The sequence below is a fragment of the Euprymna scolopes genome, chromosome 7 (assembly GCF_053919585.1).
Source record: "Euprymna scolopes isolate OS-2025 chromosome 7, ASM5391958v1, whole genome shotgun sequence".
In the NCBI taxonomy this organism is placed as follows: Eukaryota; Metazoa; Mollusca; class Cephalopoda; order Sepiida; family Sepiolidae; genus Euprymna; species Euprymna scolopes.
This window is the reverse complement of record NC_136488.1, coordinates 147,312,139-147,328,797: the sequence shown is the minus strand read 5'-3', so window position 1 is coordinate 147,328,797 and position 16,659 is coordinate 147,312,139. Positions and strand designations below refer to the sequence as shown.

The window sequence follows — 16,659 nt, the reverse complement described above, 5'->3', positions numbered from 1 at the left end:
TTTATTTTATGCCGTAAAAACGATTTGGGAAATTCGGAATCTTCCTAAAAAAACTACGATAATTAGTCAAGGGAGTGTAAAACAAAAACTATTTAATGAAATTACGTGATTTTGTTATGAGAACTTCATTCTATAACGAGTACGTAGATCTATAGAGTTTAGTTTTACTAATAGTTTAAAAGAAATAAATATTTATAATCGGTACAAGCAATTGAAAATTAACTTTTGAAAAATATTCAAAGAATCGATTTTGGAATCGGAAATTATACACAAATTTTTCCGATGCCGATTCCGATTCCCCGAAAATTACCGATTTAACCGATTCCCGATTCCGATTCCGATTCATCGGCACAACACTAATATATATATATATATATATATATATATGACTACTTCATTTAATCACATAAATTAATATACGAAAGTATAATTTTATGCGTAACCTTTAAGTATTTACTTCAACAGTGCTCAATACATAGGTAGAGCTAACTTACTATATATATAAATATATATATTATTTATTTATTCAATTGTATTATGTATTGATTTTTCTTACTTGAAGAGATCTACTGTGTGTGACAGTGCTCCATGATATATTTCGGGGAAGCTGCTTATTCCATCTTTTATACAATATGTTATTTTTTTCTTTTGCAATATGTTATTTTTTTATTTTTATTTTTTTTGCAATATGTTATTTTTTTCTTGCAATATGTAATCGGTTTGCACTGTTTTTTCTCACCTAAAATAAAGAATTATTTTCCCTTCACTTAAAAGCCCTCAGAAAGTTTGATCACGGGTACAATAAACGATGTGGATTGTGTTATTTTGATTCGGTAAGTAATTCAATTTTTCTGTTATTTCTTTCATTCTTATTAATTTTTACACTCAAGTGAAATATGGCACTTCAAAATGAAATAACAGGGAAATTATTTGATAAACTTAGGGAAATTATTTGATAAACTTATGTCTCAGACAAAAATTTTTGTGTGCTGCAAAAAAAAGTTATGAATATACTTATTTATTAATGAAATAATATTAGTGTACACCAAAAATTACGAAAAATAAACAAGTAGAATTGTAATAAAATTAATTTGTAAACTCCAAATGACAAGACAGCGTATCTTCTTTGTTTTAGAAGAAGGGAGATAATCCTCTACAACACACTGGTTTGACATGAATGTCAGTCAAAGTTTGTGAATTCCAAATAGTAAAATAATCTTATTTTTTATTAAAATTTTGTTCACTTATTTTCTGTAATTTTTGGTATACATTAATATTTTTCACTGGGTATAAGTTTGTTTTTGGTATACATTAATATTTTTCACTGGGTATAAGTTTGTTTTTTTAATTTTGAACCGACATATTTTGCTTGAGCATTAATAAAAATAACCGCTATTTCTCCTTATGATTAAGTAGAACTTTTATATTCAAACTAAATTTATTCCATAAATGTTAAACAAGTTCTAAAGAGTCTCTAATAGGTCCTGCACTATTAATTGTTGTGGGGGTACAAATCATCCCTATTTGAGAACTAAGTGGAATCAACCAGTCATATAAATACCACTGGTTTCAGATACTAGATGGAGACATTCATAACATGTGTAACCACATGCTACGAAGACGTTCCTCTCATACCACTTTATACACTTTACACTACTTGTGGTTTCTTTCATTTTTGACTCCTAACATGGGTCTATAATATTAATCAAACTCCAACTCTTGTCCAATCGCTAAAATGTTGTTAAACAGTAGATCAAGGGCGAAACCAAGAAGGATCAGGAGCGTGGTCCACCATACTTGAAAAAGTTAAACATTTTATAAATGCAATGATTATCATTATCATCATCATCATCATATGGTTTCAAACAGGGTTCTGGAGTTGCTAATGCTCAATTCATGAAATGTTCGTAAAAACTCTTGTTCAAGAGTAATAATTTTGACTTAATTGTAAAGCAGATGGATGTGCTTTTCATAGTTTTTGAATTCAGTGTTTTTATTAATTCTGTCTTATTTTTTAATGATGAAAATTGCCACAACACAAAAGAAATGTGAGGTGAGGCCCCTAGGATCATACGGTACATGCATTTTATAATAATGTGTGTGTGTATATATATATATATATATATATATATATATATATATATATATATACAGGGTGTCCACAAAGTATGGCTACATTATGTAGCCAGACTTTGTGGACACCCTGTAGATTATGTAGTCAGACTTTGTGGGCACTGTGTAGATTATGCAGCCAGACTTTGTGGGCACCATGTAGATTATGCAGCCAGACTTTGTGGGCACCATGTAGATTATGTAGCCAGACTTTGTGGACACCATGTAGATTATGTAGCCAGACTTTGGGGGCACCATGTAGATTATGTAGCCAGACTTTGTAGACACCGTGTAGATTATGTAGCCAGACTTTGGGGGCACCGTGTAGATTATGTAGCCAGACTTTGGGGGCACCATGTAGATTATGTAGCCAGACTTTGTGGACACCGTGTAGATTATGTAGCCAGACTTTGTGGGCACCGTGTAGATTATGTAGCCAGACTTTGGGGGCACCATGTAGATTATGTAGCCAGACTTTGTGGACACCATGTAGATTATGTAGCCAGACTTTGGGGGCACCATGTAGATTATGTAGCCAGACTTTGGGGGCACCATGTAGATTATGTAGCCAGACTTTGGGGGCACCATGTAGATTATGTAGCCAGACTTTGTGGACACCATGTAGATTATGTAGCCAGACTTTGGGGGCACCATGTAGATTATGTAGCCAGTCTTTGTGGACACCGTGTAGATTATGTAGCCAGTCTTTGTGGACACCATGTAGATTATGTAGCCAGACTTTGTGGGCACCATGTAGATTATGTAACCAGACTTTGTGGGCACCGTGTAGATTATGTAGCCAGACTTTGTGAGCACTATGTAGATTATGTAGCCAGACTTTGTGGACACCATGTAGATTATGAAGCCAGACTTTGTGGGCACCGTGTAGATTATGCAGCCAGACTTTGTGTGCACCCTGTATATATATATATACACACACACTACATACACTACCAGGACCTATGGACATTCCACAACGGACTCTTTCATGTGTAATATATTAATGTTGGCATTCTGTGGATGTTCAGCGTAAATGGAGATGCCCTGATATTATTGTAGCTCTTTTGTTAAAATTGCAAAAGTATTTATCTAAGCTAACAGGGATGCTAAAAATAAAATACGCTTAAATATGATATTTTAATTTATGCAGATTTTGTATATAATATTTTTGAGTCAATTTTTTATCGATTCTTATATATTATAAAGTTGTGATTTTAAAAATAAAAAAATATATCCAATTGACTTGGGTGCATCAGCTTGAATCAAAACTTATAAAGAAAAAAACATATATATATATATAACTTGAATGCCATCAGTTATAATTGAAACTGATACCAAAACTTATGAAAAATATTTAGTAAAATTATTTCAAAGGTTATAACAATTAAACGACAGTCATTCGGAAGAGAAAGGAGGTAAGCGTGACACACAAAATAACACACTATCGTATTGATATATAGATATCTTGGTACTGTTTGATTTCTTAAAATGCATTCGTTTAAAATACCACGAACATAAGCAAGCACTAAAAATACTTGTTTGTTGTCAAAATGTACAGAGATTCTAAGATTAAAAAAAAGATAAAAAGCTGGGGGGGGGGGTCCCTTGATAGTGTGAGTCTAGAGAAACAGGTCACTCCACCAATGATTGCTGGTATGGTTACAGTTTTCAAGGGAGATAATAATCATATCTGATTGGAGGGCTTTTAGAAATCTAATATATCTCTGGCCAGGTCTTTCTCTCAAGTCTATCTTTATCACTTCCTCCCACCATGTTTTGATTGCCCTTCCCACTGCGAACTGAACCTGCTACCTCAACTGTTCTACATTTACTAATCCAAGAACTCTCATCCATTCTTTCAATGTGGCTATATCATTGAAGTTTCTTGTTCTACAAACACATCTTATAATGTCCACATTCAATTTTCCTCTGAGCTCATCAGATCTGAGCCTATCTTAAGTAATCCAATTTACCAAATTTCCATTATTAACGATTACTATGATAAAATCCCATTGACTACTGTACACTTAATAACCCTTATCCTCAACTGGAGTCCAGGCCTTGATAAGTGGTGACCCCCTACATAAAAAAAAAAAGTTAGATTACACATCCATCATATCATTCTCATATCATTTCTCACCATGCAACGCATGTCTTTAACCCTCTTTCATTTCCATACATCATCATGGTGTGTGCACATGCTTAATTGACTCTTCCCTTGATCGACAGAGGTAACGCCCTGCTGTTTGATGATAGCAAAAATTCCTTGAACTTACTACATCTAGTCCTAATCGTTGTTATCACACTAGCACCTGCTCCACCCCTGTGCTGCAATGGTATCACCAAGATAAAAAAATTTCTGAACAACTTCAATAACTTCACCATCCACATATATTTCCTCTATACAGCAGTTTGCATTTCTCTCTATTTTTCTTTACACTTTTTGCACAAAAAATGGTTGTCATTTCTCAACCTACTTGTAATTCCACTTCTTGTGTACACAATGTTCCTCTGACATCATCAGATCTAAGCCTGTCTTTAAGACTCTCATTACACACCCATCGTATCATTCTCCTATCATTTTTCATGCAACGCATGTCCTCAACCCTCCCTGGTCAGGTTTCACTTCCATAAATCATCAAACTGCATAGACCTTTACCTTGTTCGGCACTTATGTTCTGATAGTTAGTAATAGGGTTCAACTTTAATTTTCTTAAAACCGCTTTTAGTTTAGCAGTGTTCAACGCATGGGTAGAGCTTAGTAGAACAGTTAGCCTGATGATTTCTCCCCGGAACGAAACAAACGTCTTTTTTGTGTAGCTTACTTGCCATAAGCATAATTTCCTGCTAATCTCCTATATATTTGAATTGGCAGCTAGATTATCATCATATTCATGACCATTGAATCCTCCTGTTTCGCAAGCATCTCCCTATACTGTCCATATTTAATCTTCTGAGCTCATCAGATCTAAAACTGTATTTAAAAAGCTCGCATTACACATCCATTGCATCATTTTCATATAATTTCTTTCCATGCAATGCATGTCCTCAAACCTCATTGGCCAGGTTTCACTTCCATAAATAATTACACTATACACACATACCTTATAGACGTTTTACTTTGGTCAACACTTATGTTATGATGTTTAGTAATAGCAAAAGTTTTCTTAACCTCATCCACTTCTAACTCTTGCAATTACACTAACACCTGTTTCATCCTGTGCTTCAATGGTATCCTCCATGGTAAGAAAACTTGTGGCAAATCTCAATAGCTTTGCCATTCAAATATACTTTCTACACGTCTTGTTACAATAAAGGTCCCCTTTTCTTGTAAGTAAGAAAAACATTAAATAAGTAAAAATGAGATTAGATAGACCAAGATTCGAACCTTGTAAACAAGGTTCAGAAATAGGGTCAGAAATGGAATGTAGAATTCGCATTGTTTAATTTAATATAAAATAGTTTAGATATATTTTAGTAAAACGAATTTTGATTGTTCAATTCTTTTTTATGAAAACTGAATTAAAATAAGGTCAGTTAGAAGAACGAACAATAGCATATTTAAATATGTTGAAAAATAAGTTAGGTCAAAAAATAGGTTAGAAGAATTCTTTGTCTGGAGAAATGGTTTGGACATGTGCGAACCATGCATGTTTAACTCACATGAGTTTCCCACACGTGTGGGACACGTGTTTGAAGCCATACATGACGTCATAGCAGAAAATGAATTCTCAATATAGTTTGCTAGTTTTAGGAGATTAGACAGAGTTGGACAGATGGGAGACAGAGCTGACATTGGTCACAAGAGGATCCCCCTTTGGAAGCGAAGGGTTAGAAAGTTTTAATCATGTAATCGACTTTGAACTCCTGGAACCATCATCATTGCAACCAGCCGAATGTAATAAAAGAACACATATTTTGTAACTGCGTCTCCATGTCACCTTTCAACCAAATTGAAGGTAATGTGAAATAATCGTTGATATGAATTTGTGTCCTCTCATCTTAATGAACTTTGTCTCCCTCATCGTTATAATGAACATTGTGTATAACTCATCTAAGTAATGTGTCCCCCTCTCTATCTAAGTAATGACTGTCCCCTCTTCTCTGTGTTAAAGAACTGATCACCACCTCTCTCCTCTCTACAAAATATGTAATAAGAAACCAGGCTGTAAAATGTATGTCGTTCTCCTCTCTCCACTCACCCTCATCAATATACAGGTCCGCCGTCTCTAGTAAATATGAATGTTCCCATGCGACTCTCTCTAATAATGTCAACCTATGCAACAATCTGAGTTCTCATCCATCTCCATTGTCTTGCACTTCTTGCACACAAACTGGTTCTCATCTCTCAACTTACCAATAATTGCACTGCAATTCTGGTGTACCGAATGCTGACAGCTACCACAAAAATTGAATTGCATTTGACTCCCTTTCCACAAACTGAGCAGAGAACTTTCTCCTTTCTGAGGGATTTCCAACACTACAACTAGCGATCATCACTTTGGTTTTTGTAACATTCACTCTCAGGCTTTTACTTTTCCATAGCATACCTCCAAGTTTTGAATTTGATAAGTAAATCTTTCCAGTAAGTAGTAAGTAACTAACATACAGAATCTTTTCTGGACGACTCGTGCAGAATTCCCTGGTCAATGCCTCCAAGGCACAGATGAAATGCAACGGATTCGCTAGCGAGCCCTGGTGTTCTCTCATTTTAACATTAAAGCTTTCACTAAACATGCTGTAAATTTTTTGGAGCATCTCTGCACACACCTGGAACCAATGATCTGTTAACTTCCAGCTTACATAATGCCTACCAGACAACACCTTGTAGCAATTTGTCAAAAAGTTTTCTCCAGATTCACAAAATTAAAATACAGGTTCTTCTTCTAAGGAACTGCTCTTACATTTAGATCAGGACAAACATAACACCAGTGGTACTATGCTCTGACATAAAACCAAATTGCATTTCATCCGTGCTCATCCAATCTCCCAATTGCTGCCCATTGGTGCTACCAGATATCTACTTTGTGACCTAAAATGCATCAAACATTAATGCTTTTTTTTTTCTTCTTTTCCTTTCTATTTGCAAAACCAAATCATGTCCTGCAAAGCCAAAAACAAAAACAATTTTTCCCCAACCAAACAACCAAGCCAAATACCATTGATAAATATCTGAAAACATAAAGAACTTGAAGCAAAAAAAAAAAAAACTTTGGCACTTTTTCAAAGATGAATGAATTCATATGCCATAAAACAAAACAACCAAACCAAACACCATGAATAAATATTTGAAGTCATAAAGAACTTGAAGCATAAAAACATTTTCCGAAATTATTGGATTCAGCATTAAATAAACCAGAAAGGGCTGATTTTCCATAAAACAAAACAACCAAACCAAATTGTTATTTGATTATTTTCTCAATCACTTAATAATAAATTCAGATATTTTGCTTCCAAATTTTTTTTCTCAATATTTTCTCATGTTTTTTTTTTTTCATTTAACAATACCTTCTCTTTCTTTTTTTGGTCCCCCCCGACAAAAGGAGGGTGGACCTGTAAATTCACCCTTGTCCGTTCGTCTGTCCACACTTTTCTCAATAACTACGGCTTGGAATTTTTTGAAATTTTGCATAAACATTAAACATGATATGAGTAAAAAAAGTAACAGAACGGATCTTCCGAGAAAACTCCATCCCCAGGGGTGGGGGGGGGGGGTCCGGTTAAAATGGCTAAAATTGACACTTTTTTTGCTTATTAAAAAAAATTAATGTCTTGGATTTTTATAAAACTTTCTGAAAAGTTGTAACTAACTTATTTCTATATAATTTTGTTTGCATATACTTCATGATAACTCTTGAGTGTGCCCCAGGGGCTCTTTTAAGGCTAATAAAAACACTCCATTTTTGGGACTATTTTACCATATTTGTCCAAAATTTTCTGTGTATATCTATTTAACAGTTTTGCATGGTGCAGAACTCAAATTTAAATATGTTAAGACCTAAAACTGCACCGTTTGTTCATTTTCATCAGGATTTGATGCCCTTAACAATCTTTCTTTTATTATATTTTCAATCTTATAATTCATGATTTTATTAATTTTATTTTTTATTTTTTATTTTTCAGACATGGAGCCAAGCATTCCATTATGCCATCTTTAGTGAATTATCGTGCCAATATTCATGCTCTTAAAGAAGAAGGCTGTACACATATCTTGGCCACAACTGCTTGTGGTTCATTGCAGGAAAATATTGCTCCAGGTGATATTGTCATCCTGGACCAATTTATTGACAGGTACATGTGAACCCTTTTTTAAAAAAAACATTTTTTTATCCTCATATTTACATATACTTGAAAGAAATCAAAAACATAGTACTATTATGGAATTTGTGAAAATAGTTTAGTTATGACATGAGAGTAAAAACTCCATTGTTTTTAAAATAATTGAACCCTGCTCAGATATGGAGCCTGTACAATTTTATGCATTTGAATATGGAATTAAAATTTCATTAAAATGTGAACACTTTTATTAGAAAAAAAAAATTGGTTCTTTTTCGTTATAAAAGCAAAATTTGAAAATCAAATAAAATCGATAATTGTCATGTCACTGTAATGAACATATCCAAAAATTACAAAAAAACCATAAGGTAGAAAATTATTAATGAAAACAGTTATCGTAGACAATTTATCAAAAAATTAAGTTTTGCTAAATTGGTCTAAGATTTTCCAAGTTTTCAGAAGATAATTACTTCCCTTGTTATGATTAAAACTCTTCATTTTTAAATTTTTTATTAGCAAAAGTCAATTTTTCCTAATTGTCTTCTAAAACTATTTTCATTAATAATTAATTTTCTACCCTATCGTTTTTTTTTGCAATTTTTTAATATGTTAATTACTGTGACATAACAATTGAATAAATACCATTTGTTTCCGTATTATTTGGATTCATCGAACTACTGTTCTCTTCTTGAGTGTAATTTTCATAACATTTCGGTCAATGTAACCTCGAACCTTCTTCAAGTGTATCTTGTTGAACTCTGGAATTTGTACGGAATTTTGAGCAAAACCCTTTATTTACTTCACGGGGTAGCGTGCTCTTGTTCTGTCCGCCTTAACTGAATAGAGGTCCTAAGTTATTTGCAATTGTATTTTTTGGTTGCCCACATTGAGGATTGAACCTGGAACCTTCAGGAGAATATCACTTTCTTACAATTGATTTTTCCAAGCACTTTTAACCACTGCATCATGGGTCCTTGCATCCGAATTCCCAAGTTCGACCAGATACACCTGAAGAAGGTTGGAGGTTACATCAACTGAAACATGAAAATCACACTCAAGATGAGCACAGTAGTCCGATGAATCCAAATAATACAAATAACTGTGAATGCTCTGATGAACTGCAAGCACTTGTGCCCCCTCGACGTAAATACCCCCGACAAACCCGACAAGCAGCTAAATTCCACCCCTTCACAGTAGAGATCCCTAGATGCAAGAGAGCCTTTTACTCCAGTAGTTTCTTCCCCAGAACAGCTAGACTTTGGAATTCCCTTTCGGGTCCCTGCTTCCCCGACTGTACTGACATGCAGAAGTTCAAGTGCAACGTGAACCGACATCTTGCTGCCCAACTTCCTACACAGTACCCCTGATGCTTATGTCCCAGATAGTATCCCCCTAAAATAAAGTGGCAATGTGCCTTGTTTGAGGTGAAAATGCAATTAAAAAAATAAATAAATAACCAATCCTCATCTCAAAAATTCAGAAAGAGCATTTGTTTTATTTGAAATTTAGTATTTTCATTTTCACTCTTATAACAAAGAAGCATAAAAAAAAAACTGCCCTGATAGAGGTATACTAAACATTCCAAAAGTATAATGGTTTTGGAGTTTTCTTCTAATAAATACAGGATATTTGGAAAATTGGTGATATAATTTTTGAATTCTGTTCTATATGTGTAAAAGAGATGCTTTGTATAGGGGTTGCTTTTGCAATAGTACTCCATCACTAGTCTAATTTCCTGTGTGATCCATTTATTTGATCCTTGTCCAAAACTAATGCCCCCCCCCTCCTTTCATGAAAAAAACAAAAATCAAAACAAAATCTGTATGATTCACATACCCATGATGGAAAGAAAATATCATATCCCAAAAATCATGTAAATTTAACAAGTAGTTAAAGAAAATAATTTGAGTTTTTCCAACGCTCTCCCTCCCCATTGTAAGAATGGCGTTTCTAAAATCTTGCAAGTTTGAATTATTTGGAGTTATCTCACTTGTTTCTTCAGACTATTTTCATGATAGCATTGTGAAATCATCACTCATTGTTTAGCGATAAAATTTTATTTTATTTAAAAATAAAACTACTTGATCAATTTACATGATTTTTGGAGTACGAAATTTTCTTTTCTTTACAGGTATGTACATCATACAGATTTTCCTTTATTTTTATGAGGAGCGTTCTGAACAAGCACAATTTCTTTTCTGCATGGTCTTTGGTTTCATGCTGCTAAAATTAATTTTCCTGAATTAGATCTCTTGTATTGTTTTCCCTGAAATAATAAGAATGACCAACATTTCAAATGTTTCCAAACCTTATGGGTACTTTTTTTTTTTTATTATTTACACGTATAGAACATAATCACAGAGTTACGTCAATTATTTTATAAACACCTTAGCTTAATTGCTATATATATTTGCAAAACTTACTACTAACACCAAAACTTTATTACTTAAGTAAATACTGAAAATATTTACATAAAATTTTATGTAGATACATATAATAATAGTAATAATTTTTATATATATATATATATATATATACATGGTGATGGTGTGGCGATTGTCACTTCTTGACAGAAGAAGACCATCTTTCCCTTGCTTTATTGTTGATTACTCAATTATTTTCATGTATTTTTGAAAATATATATATATATATATATATATATATATATATATTTAAAAAAAAAATTTTTTTATTATAATTATGTACACATATATATGTGGAGATGTGATCAAAAATGCATCAATTCCTATTTTCTGTGCAAACGAAGGTGGCTCTTCAGACCAGCCCTGCTTTTACACAGGCTGTTGCAAAGGTCACACTTAAACTGAGATTGAGGGATGCCAACCGGTGCTGCTCTACTGTGGACGCTCATATGACGCTTTAGGCCTCCACATGATTTACAGACCACAGAGCAAACAGAACATCTGTGCCCTGCAAAGTTTACCCCATCAAAGAAAGATTGATCTCCATGTGAACACTTGTGGTTAGCCAGGCCAGCTCCGGATAAAGTCAATTTACCGCATAAATCACAGGTGTGGTTCTGCATGAAATCCTCCGACAGACCTGATATATCTGACAGATTTTTCTTCCGGATATTACGCTTCATTTTTGCATGCTCATATTTTCTCTTCTCAAAACTATCACAGTCATGATAGACTAAAGAGCGTTACTTTTTACGATCATTGGAAGCACTTTCCCAACTGAACACATCAATACCAAGAGCTTTAAGATTATCTTTGATGTTATCCTTAAAGCACTTCCTCGGTTAATGTTGTGAACGCCTTCCTTGTGTAATTTCACCATAGAATAGGCGCTTTGGCAATCTATCGTCGTCCATCCTTGTCAGATGTCCAGCCCACCTCATCTGGTTGCGTATAATCAACTTCTCGATACAAGGTACATCAGCCCGCATGAGAACATCCACATCAGATATAAAAGTGCTCCACCTGATGCCCAGAATGTGTCTCAGGAATTTCTGGTGCACTCTCTCCAAGACTTTTATGTGTCTACCATGTGTGTATATATATATATATATATATATATATATATATATATATATATATATATATATATATACACAATTATATAAATGCAACTTTGTGTATGTGTGAATTTTTGCACATAGATTAAAAAAACTAAAAAGCTTGCATGAAAAGCCTAGAAGAAGCCAAGATTAAAAAAAGAATATTCTATAGTGTAGTTAGGTTCAGTGAAGAAAAATAGAGGCATAATCGTAAGATCCAAGACAATGGAGAAAGGTGTTGAGGATGGCCTGCTTGTGTAATTGACAATCCCATCCTCTGTTGTTGTATTGTAAGTGAGTGAAGGTAGGCAAAAGAAGCAAAGATTGTGTAATGAATACACGAAGTACACCAATATACGATAACAAATAAATGTAGATTTATTTACATTTAATTACAAATCTCATATATTGAGTTTCTTTATCTAGTTGGGATTATCTTATAAATATTGATACTAATATTTATATGGACTTCAAGTTTATAGTATTATGCAACCTGTAATCTGAAAGTATTTCAAAATTTCAGTTAATATATATATATATATATATATATATACACACACTAGCAGTTCAGCCGGCTTTGCTCAGGCTCTATGTACTGTTCATAACTTTATGTGTATATGTATGCATATATTAAAAAGTTTGACTCATGTCCAGGTAAGCTACATCTAAAATTTCAAGTGTTTAGACCCAAAATTGGCGGAGGAGTTTGGTAGAGTCTGCAAAGGTCAACTCTTTCAACTTTGACCTCTTGACAGCCAAATTTTCGCCCAAAAACTAATTAAAAAGCTTGCTGCGTGTCTGAATACACTTTATGTAAAATTTCAAATGTTTAGGCTCAAAATTGGCTGAATACTTTGCTAGAGACTGCAAAGGTAAAATTTTTTGTACTTCAACCCCTTGGCAGCCAAATTTTTGGCCAAAAACTGATTAAAACGCTTGCCCTATGTCTGAATATCCTTTATGTAAAATTTCAAATGTTTAGACCAAAAATTGGCTGAGTAATTTGGTAGAGACCATAGAGGTCAAATTTTTAAAACTTTGAACCCCCTTAACATTTATTGTTTTGGGCTCAAATTAAATTAAAAAGTTTGATCCATGTCAAGTAACCTACATCTAAAATTTCAAGTGTTTAAACCCATAATTAACAGAGGAGTTTGGTAGAGTTTTCAAATGTCAAATCATTGAATTTTAACCCCTTGACAGCGACATTTCTGGCATAAAACCGATTAAAAAGATTTTCCCAAATCTCAATATCGCTTAAATTATGTTAAATCTCGAGTCTGTAGACTGAAAATTGACAGAGTAGTTTGGTAGGGAAATGTACACACACACACACACACACACACACACACACACACACACACACAAACAATTTCACTTTTATAGATATATATATATAGATAGATGGATTCAATGCAAGTTTTTCAATTCTTTATTCAAATGTAAATATTAATAACACAAATTTCATTTAAATAACTCAATAATGCAATACTAGAACTATAAATATTTTTTTATATTGTACCACTTCACTGAGAACAGACACTCATGATGTTTAAAAAAGTTTGGTTTATTTACTGTGGGTGTTTATCAACTAAAGAACACGTATCTTTAAATATTTATTCATATATGTTTTTATATATATTTTGTGATTGAAGGCTACACAAGAGACATCCCTGCCCTCCTCCAGTTTTTGAGCACACCAGGATTATGTAATTGGCTATGCAGAAGTTTAATTTTGAATGTATTCAACTAATTGTATACAACTAATTGTTGAAATATCTTTTGTATTAGGTTGGTGCAAAAATAATGCTGTTTTTTATATATAGTTTAATGTCAAAAACCGACATTATTTTTGCACCAACCTAATATAAGAAAAAAATTTATTTAAACTTTTAAATATTGATTTAATTTTTTTTTTTTTTGTTGCTTGTTTATTTTCTTTTGTTCTCTCAGAACCACCAAGAGAACTCAAACATTCTACGATGGTTCGGATGGAGCCCCTAAAGGTGTCTGCCACATGGCAATGCATACACCGTTTTGTTCTAAATTGTCAAAGGTAATACCTTTCTATTATGACTAGAATTCATTTTTGGCATAATTATCACTCCAGACAAGACATGAAATCATTTGATGTAAGGAACTAAAAAAAAAAAAAAGAATACTACTTCAAAATAAAAAATCAGTCAATGATAAGTGCGAGATGGATAGATTCCAACTAAGAAAACAGCAATTTTTCCCTCTTTGTCAGAAACAGCAATCATGGAATGTGAGGACTAAGATAAATAAGAAATAAGATAATAGTAAATAAAATTAAGAAACAAGAAAATAAGGAAAATAAATATAAGAAAAAGTGAGACTAGGTAAATCCGAAACATTTGATTTAAAAGCATTCCTTATTCAGACCACCTACACTGTCCATCCATCAATAGCCTTTGAGCCTCTGAAGGGGCATAGCCCATCTACAACTTTGTAGATGCTTTTGTAGCGAGGAGTTCTTTTTACAGGGTGAGGGTGCTGACCCCACGCCCAACCTTCCCAGAAGGTACATGCAGCACCAAATGGTTACTCATCTGGTACTGGCCAGGATCAACGTTGCTTAACTTCGGTGATCTGGCGAGAACCGGTGTGTCAACGTGATTGTGCCGTACTTGCCTACACTGTGTGGTTCCAATATATTTTGTTACTCACTTTTTAACCAAGGTCTTTTCTCCATGCAGGAGTCCCCAAACCTGCCAAGATATAAAGTTGAAACAAAGGTTGTTCAACATGGTTTTCTTGGTAATCTCCAAAAATACCGTTAGGGCTTACAACACGGCCGCCACAAGAGTCACGTGATCCGGTTGATCCAAAACATGAATCGCTGTATTACGAAACCGGAAAACGCAAATTTAAAGCAAACTTTGACAAACAAGCATAATAATTAAGTACAAAAACAGTTTTTCAATATCATAATAATAAATAATTTATTTAGAACGGTCATTTAATTTATTTCTCAAAGTTTGCCTATTTTTATAACAACATTATATCAACAAAAAATTAAATACAAACAAATTGTGATTGTTTGTCAAAGTTTGCCTTCAACGCTGCGTTTTCCATTTGCACGATTCATGTTTTGGATCAACCGGATCACGTGACTCTTCTGGCGGCCATGTTGTAAGCCCTAACGGTATTTTTGGAGATTATCGTTTTCTTATAATAAAGTATGCATGAAATTCGACAGTACGTGTCAGAGAATGAAGGTTTTATTAAGCTGCATAATGCCAATTAAATTACAATTAATTAAATTGTTGGGGATCATCTTTTGAGTGATGATCTGCATAGGCAGAAAGAAAGAAATAGAGGGAGAATCAAATTATAAAGTGCAGTGATGATTATAAAAGAAATAGAGGGAGAATCAAATTATAAAGTGCAGTGATGATTATAAAAGAAATAGAGGGAGAATCAAATTATAAAGTGCAGTGATGATTATAAAAGAAATAGAGGGAGAATCAAATTATAAAGTGCAGTGATGATTATAAAAGAAATAGAGGGAGAATCAAATTATAAAGTGCAGTGATGATTATAAAAGAAATAGAGGGAGAATCAAATTATAAAGTGCAGTGATGATTATAAAAGAAATAGAGGGAGAATCAAATTATAAAGTGCAGTGATGATTATAAAAGAAATAGAGGGAGAATCAAATTATAAAGTGCAGTGATGATTATAAAAGAAATAGAGGGAGAATCAAATTATAAAGTGCAGTGATGATTATAAAAGAAATAGAGGGAGAATCAAATTATAAAGTGCAGTGATGATTATAAAAGAAATAGAGGGAGAATCAAATTATAAAGTGCAGTGCTTTTTAGATTATAATTTCGTCAAACTATATTTAACATCTGCTTGCTTAGTCATTTTTTTAGGAAACAGAAAAAAAGCTCATTGGAAACTTCTGTCCTATTCGAATATATCACAACATCAGATCCATTTAGTCCTTTTCTCATATTCTGCTTACCGATCCTTCCATGAACCGTGTCTGAAAGGCTTCCCATCTCCCAACACAACCACAAATACATGTAACAGCTGATATATCTACTAATATCCCCCCACATTATATAAAAATTACTGAGCCGCCTGGCATTGCCCAGCTGTAAAATATGTTTAAATATAATAATTTATGCAGATTTTGTATTTATTAATTCTCTATTGATTATTATATTGTACCCAATATATAGTAGTGATTTAAAAAGTTTTAAAAAATATGATATGAATGCATCTGCTACTAGTCTCTCACTCCTGGACAGGGTTCAAAAGAGAGTTGGCAACCTGATAGGTTCTGAACTGTCATCTAAGCTTCAACCTCTGTCCCATCGATGAAATTTTGCATCCCTCTGCCTGTATTTTAATGGTGGATGCTCCGACAAACTACAAGCCCTTTAACCCCCTCAACGTAAAAACCCTCGACAAACAGCAAAGTCCCACTCCTATGTAGTAGAAATCCCTAGATGTAAGAAAGCCTTCTACTCTAATAGTTTCTTCTTTAGAACTGCTAGACTTTGGAATTCCCTTCCGGGTTCCTGCTTCTCCAACTGTACTGACATGCAGAAGTTCAAGTGTAATGTGAATAGATATTTTGCTGCTCAACTCCCTGCATAGTATTCCTGCAACTTATGTCCCTGAGCTCCCTACATCAAAGTGGCACTGTGCCTTGTTTGGGGCGGAAATGTAATTAATAAAAAAAAAAAAAAAAAAAAAAAAACTTCTACTAAAAA

The 16,659-nt window shown here is 33.5% G+C and overlaps 1 protein-coding gene across 2 annotated transcripts in view; it reads left to right on the top strand.

Annotated features, from left to right (window-relative positions):
- Positions 1-16,659, top strand: part of LOC145280040 (S-methyl-5'-thioadenosine phosphorylase-like) — a 56,484-nt gene that overhangs the window by 25,125 nt on the left and 14,700 nt on the right. For both annotated transcript variants that reach the window (XM_080131704.1, XM_080131705.1), the window contains 3 exons: positions 775-833; positions 8,236-8,403; positions 13,865-13,967. In XM_080131704.1, the coding sequence (XP_079987830.1) occupies positions 775-833; positions 8,236-8,403; positions 13,865-13,967 (330 nt within the window). The remainder of the gene's footprint in view (positions 1-774; positions 834-8,235; positions 8,404-13,864; positions 13,968-16,659) is intronic.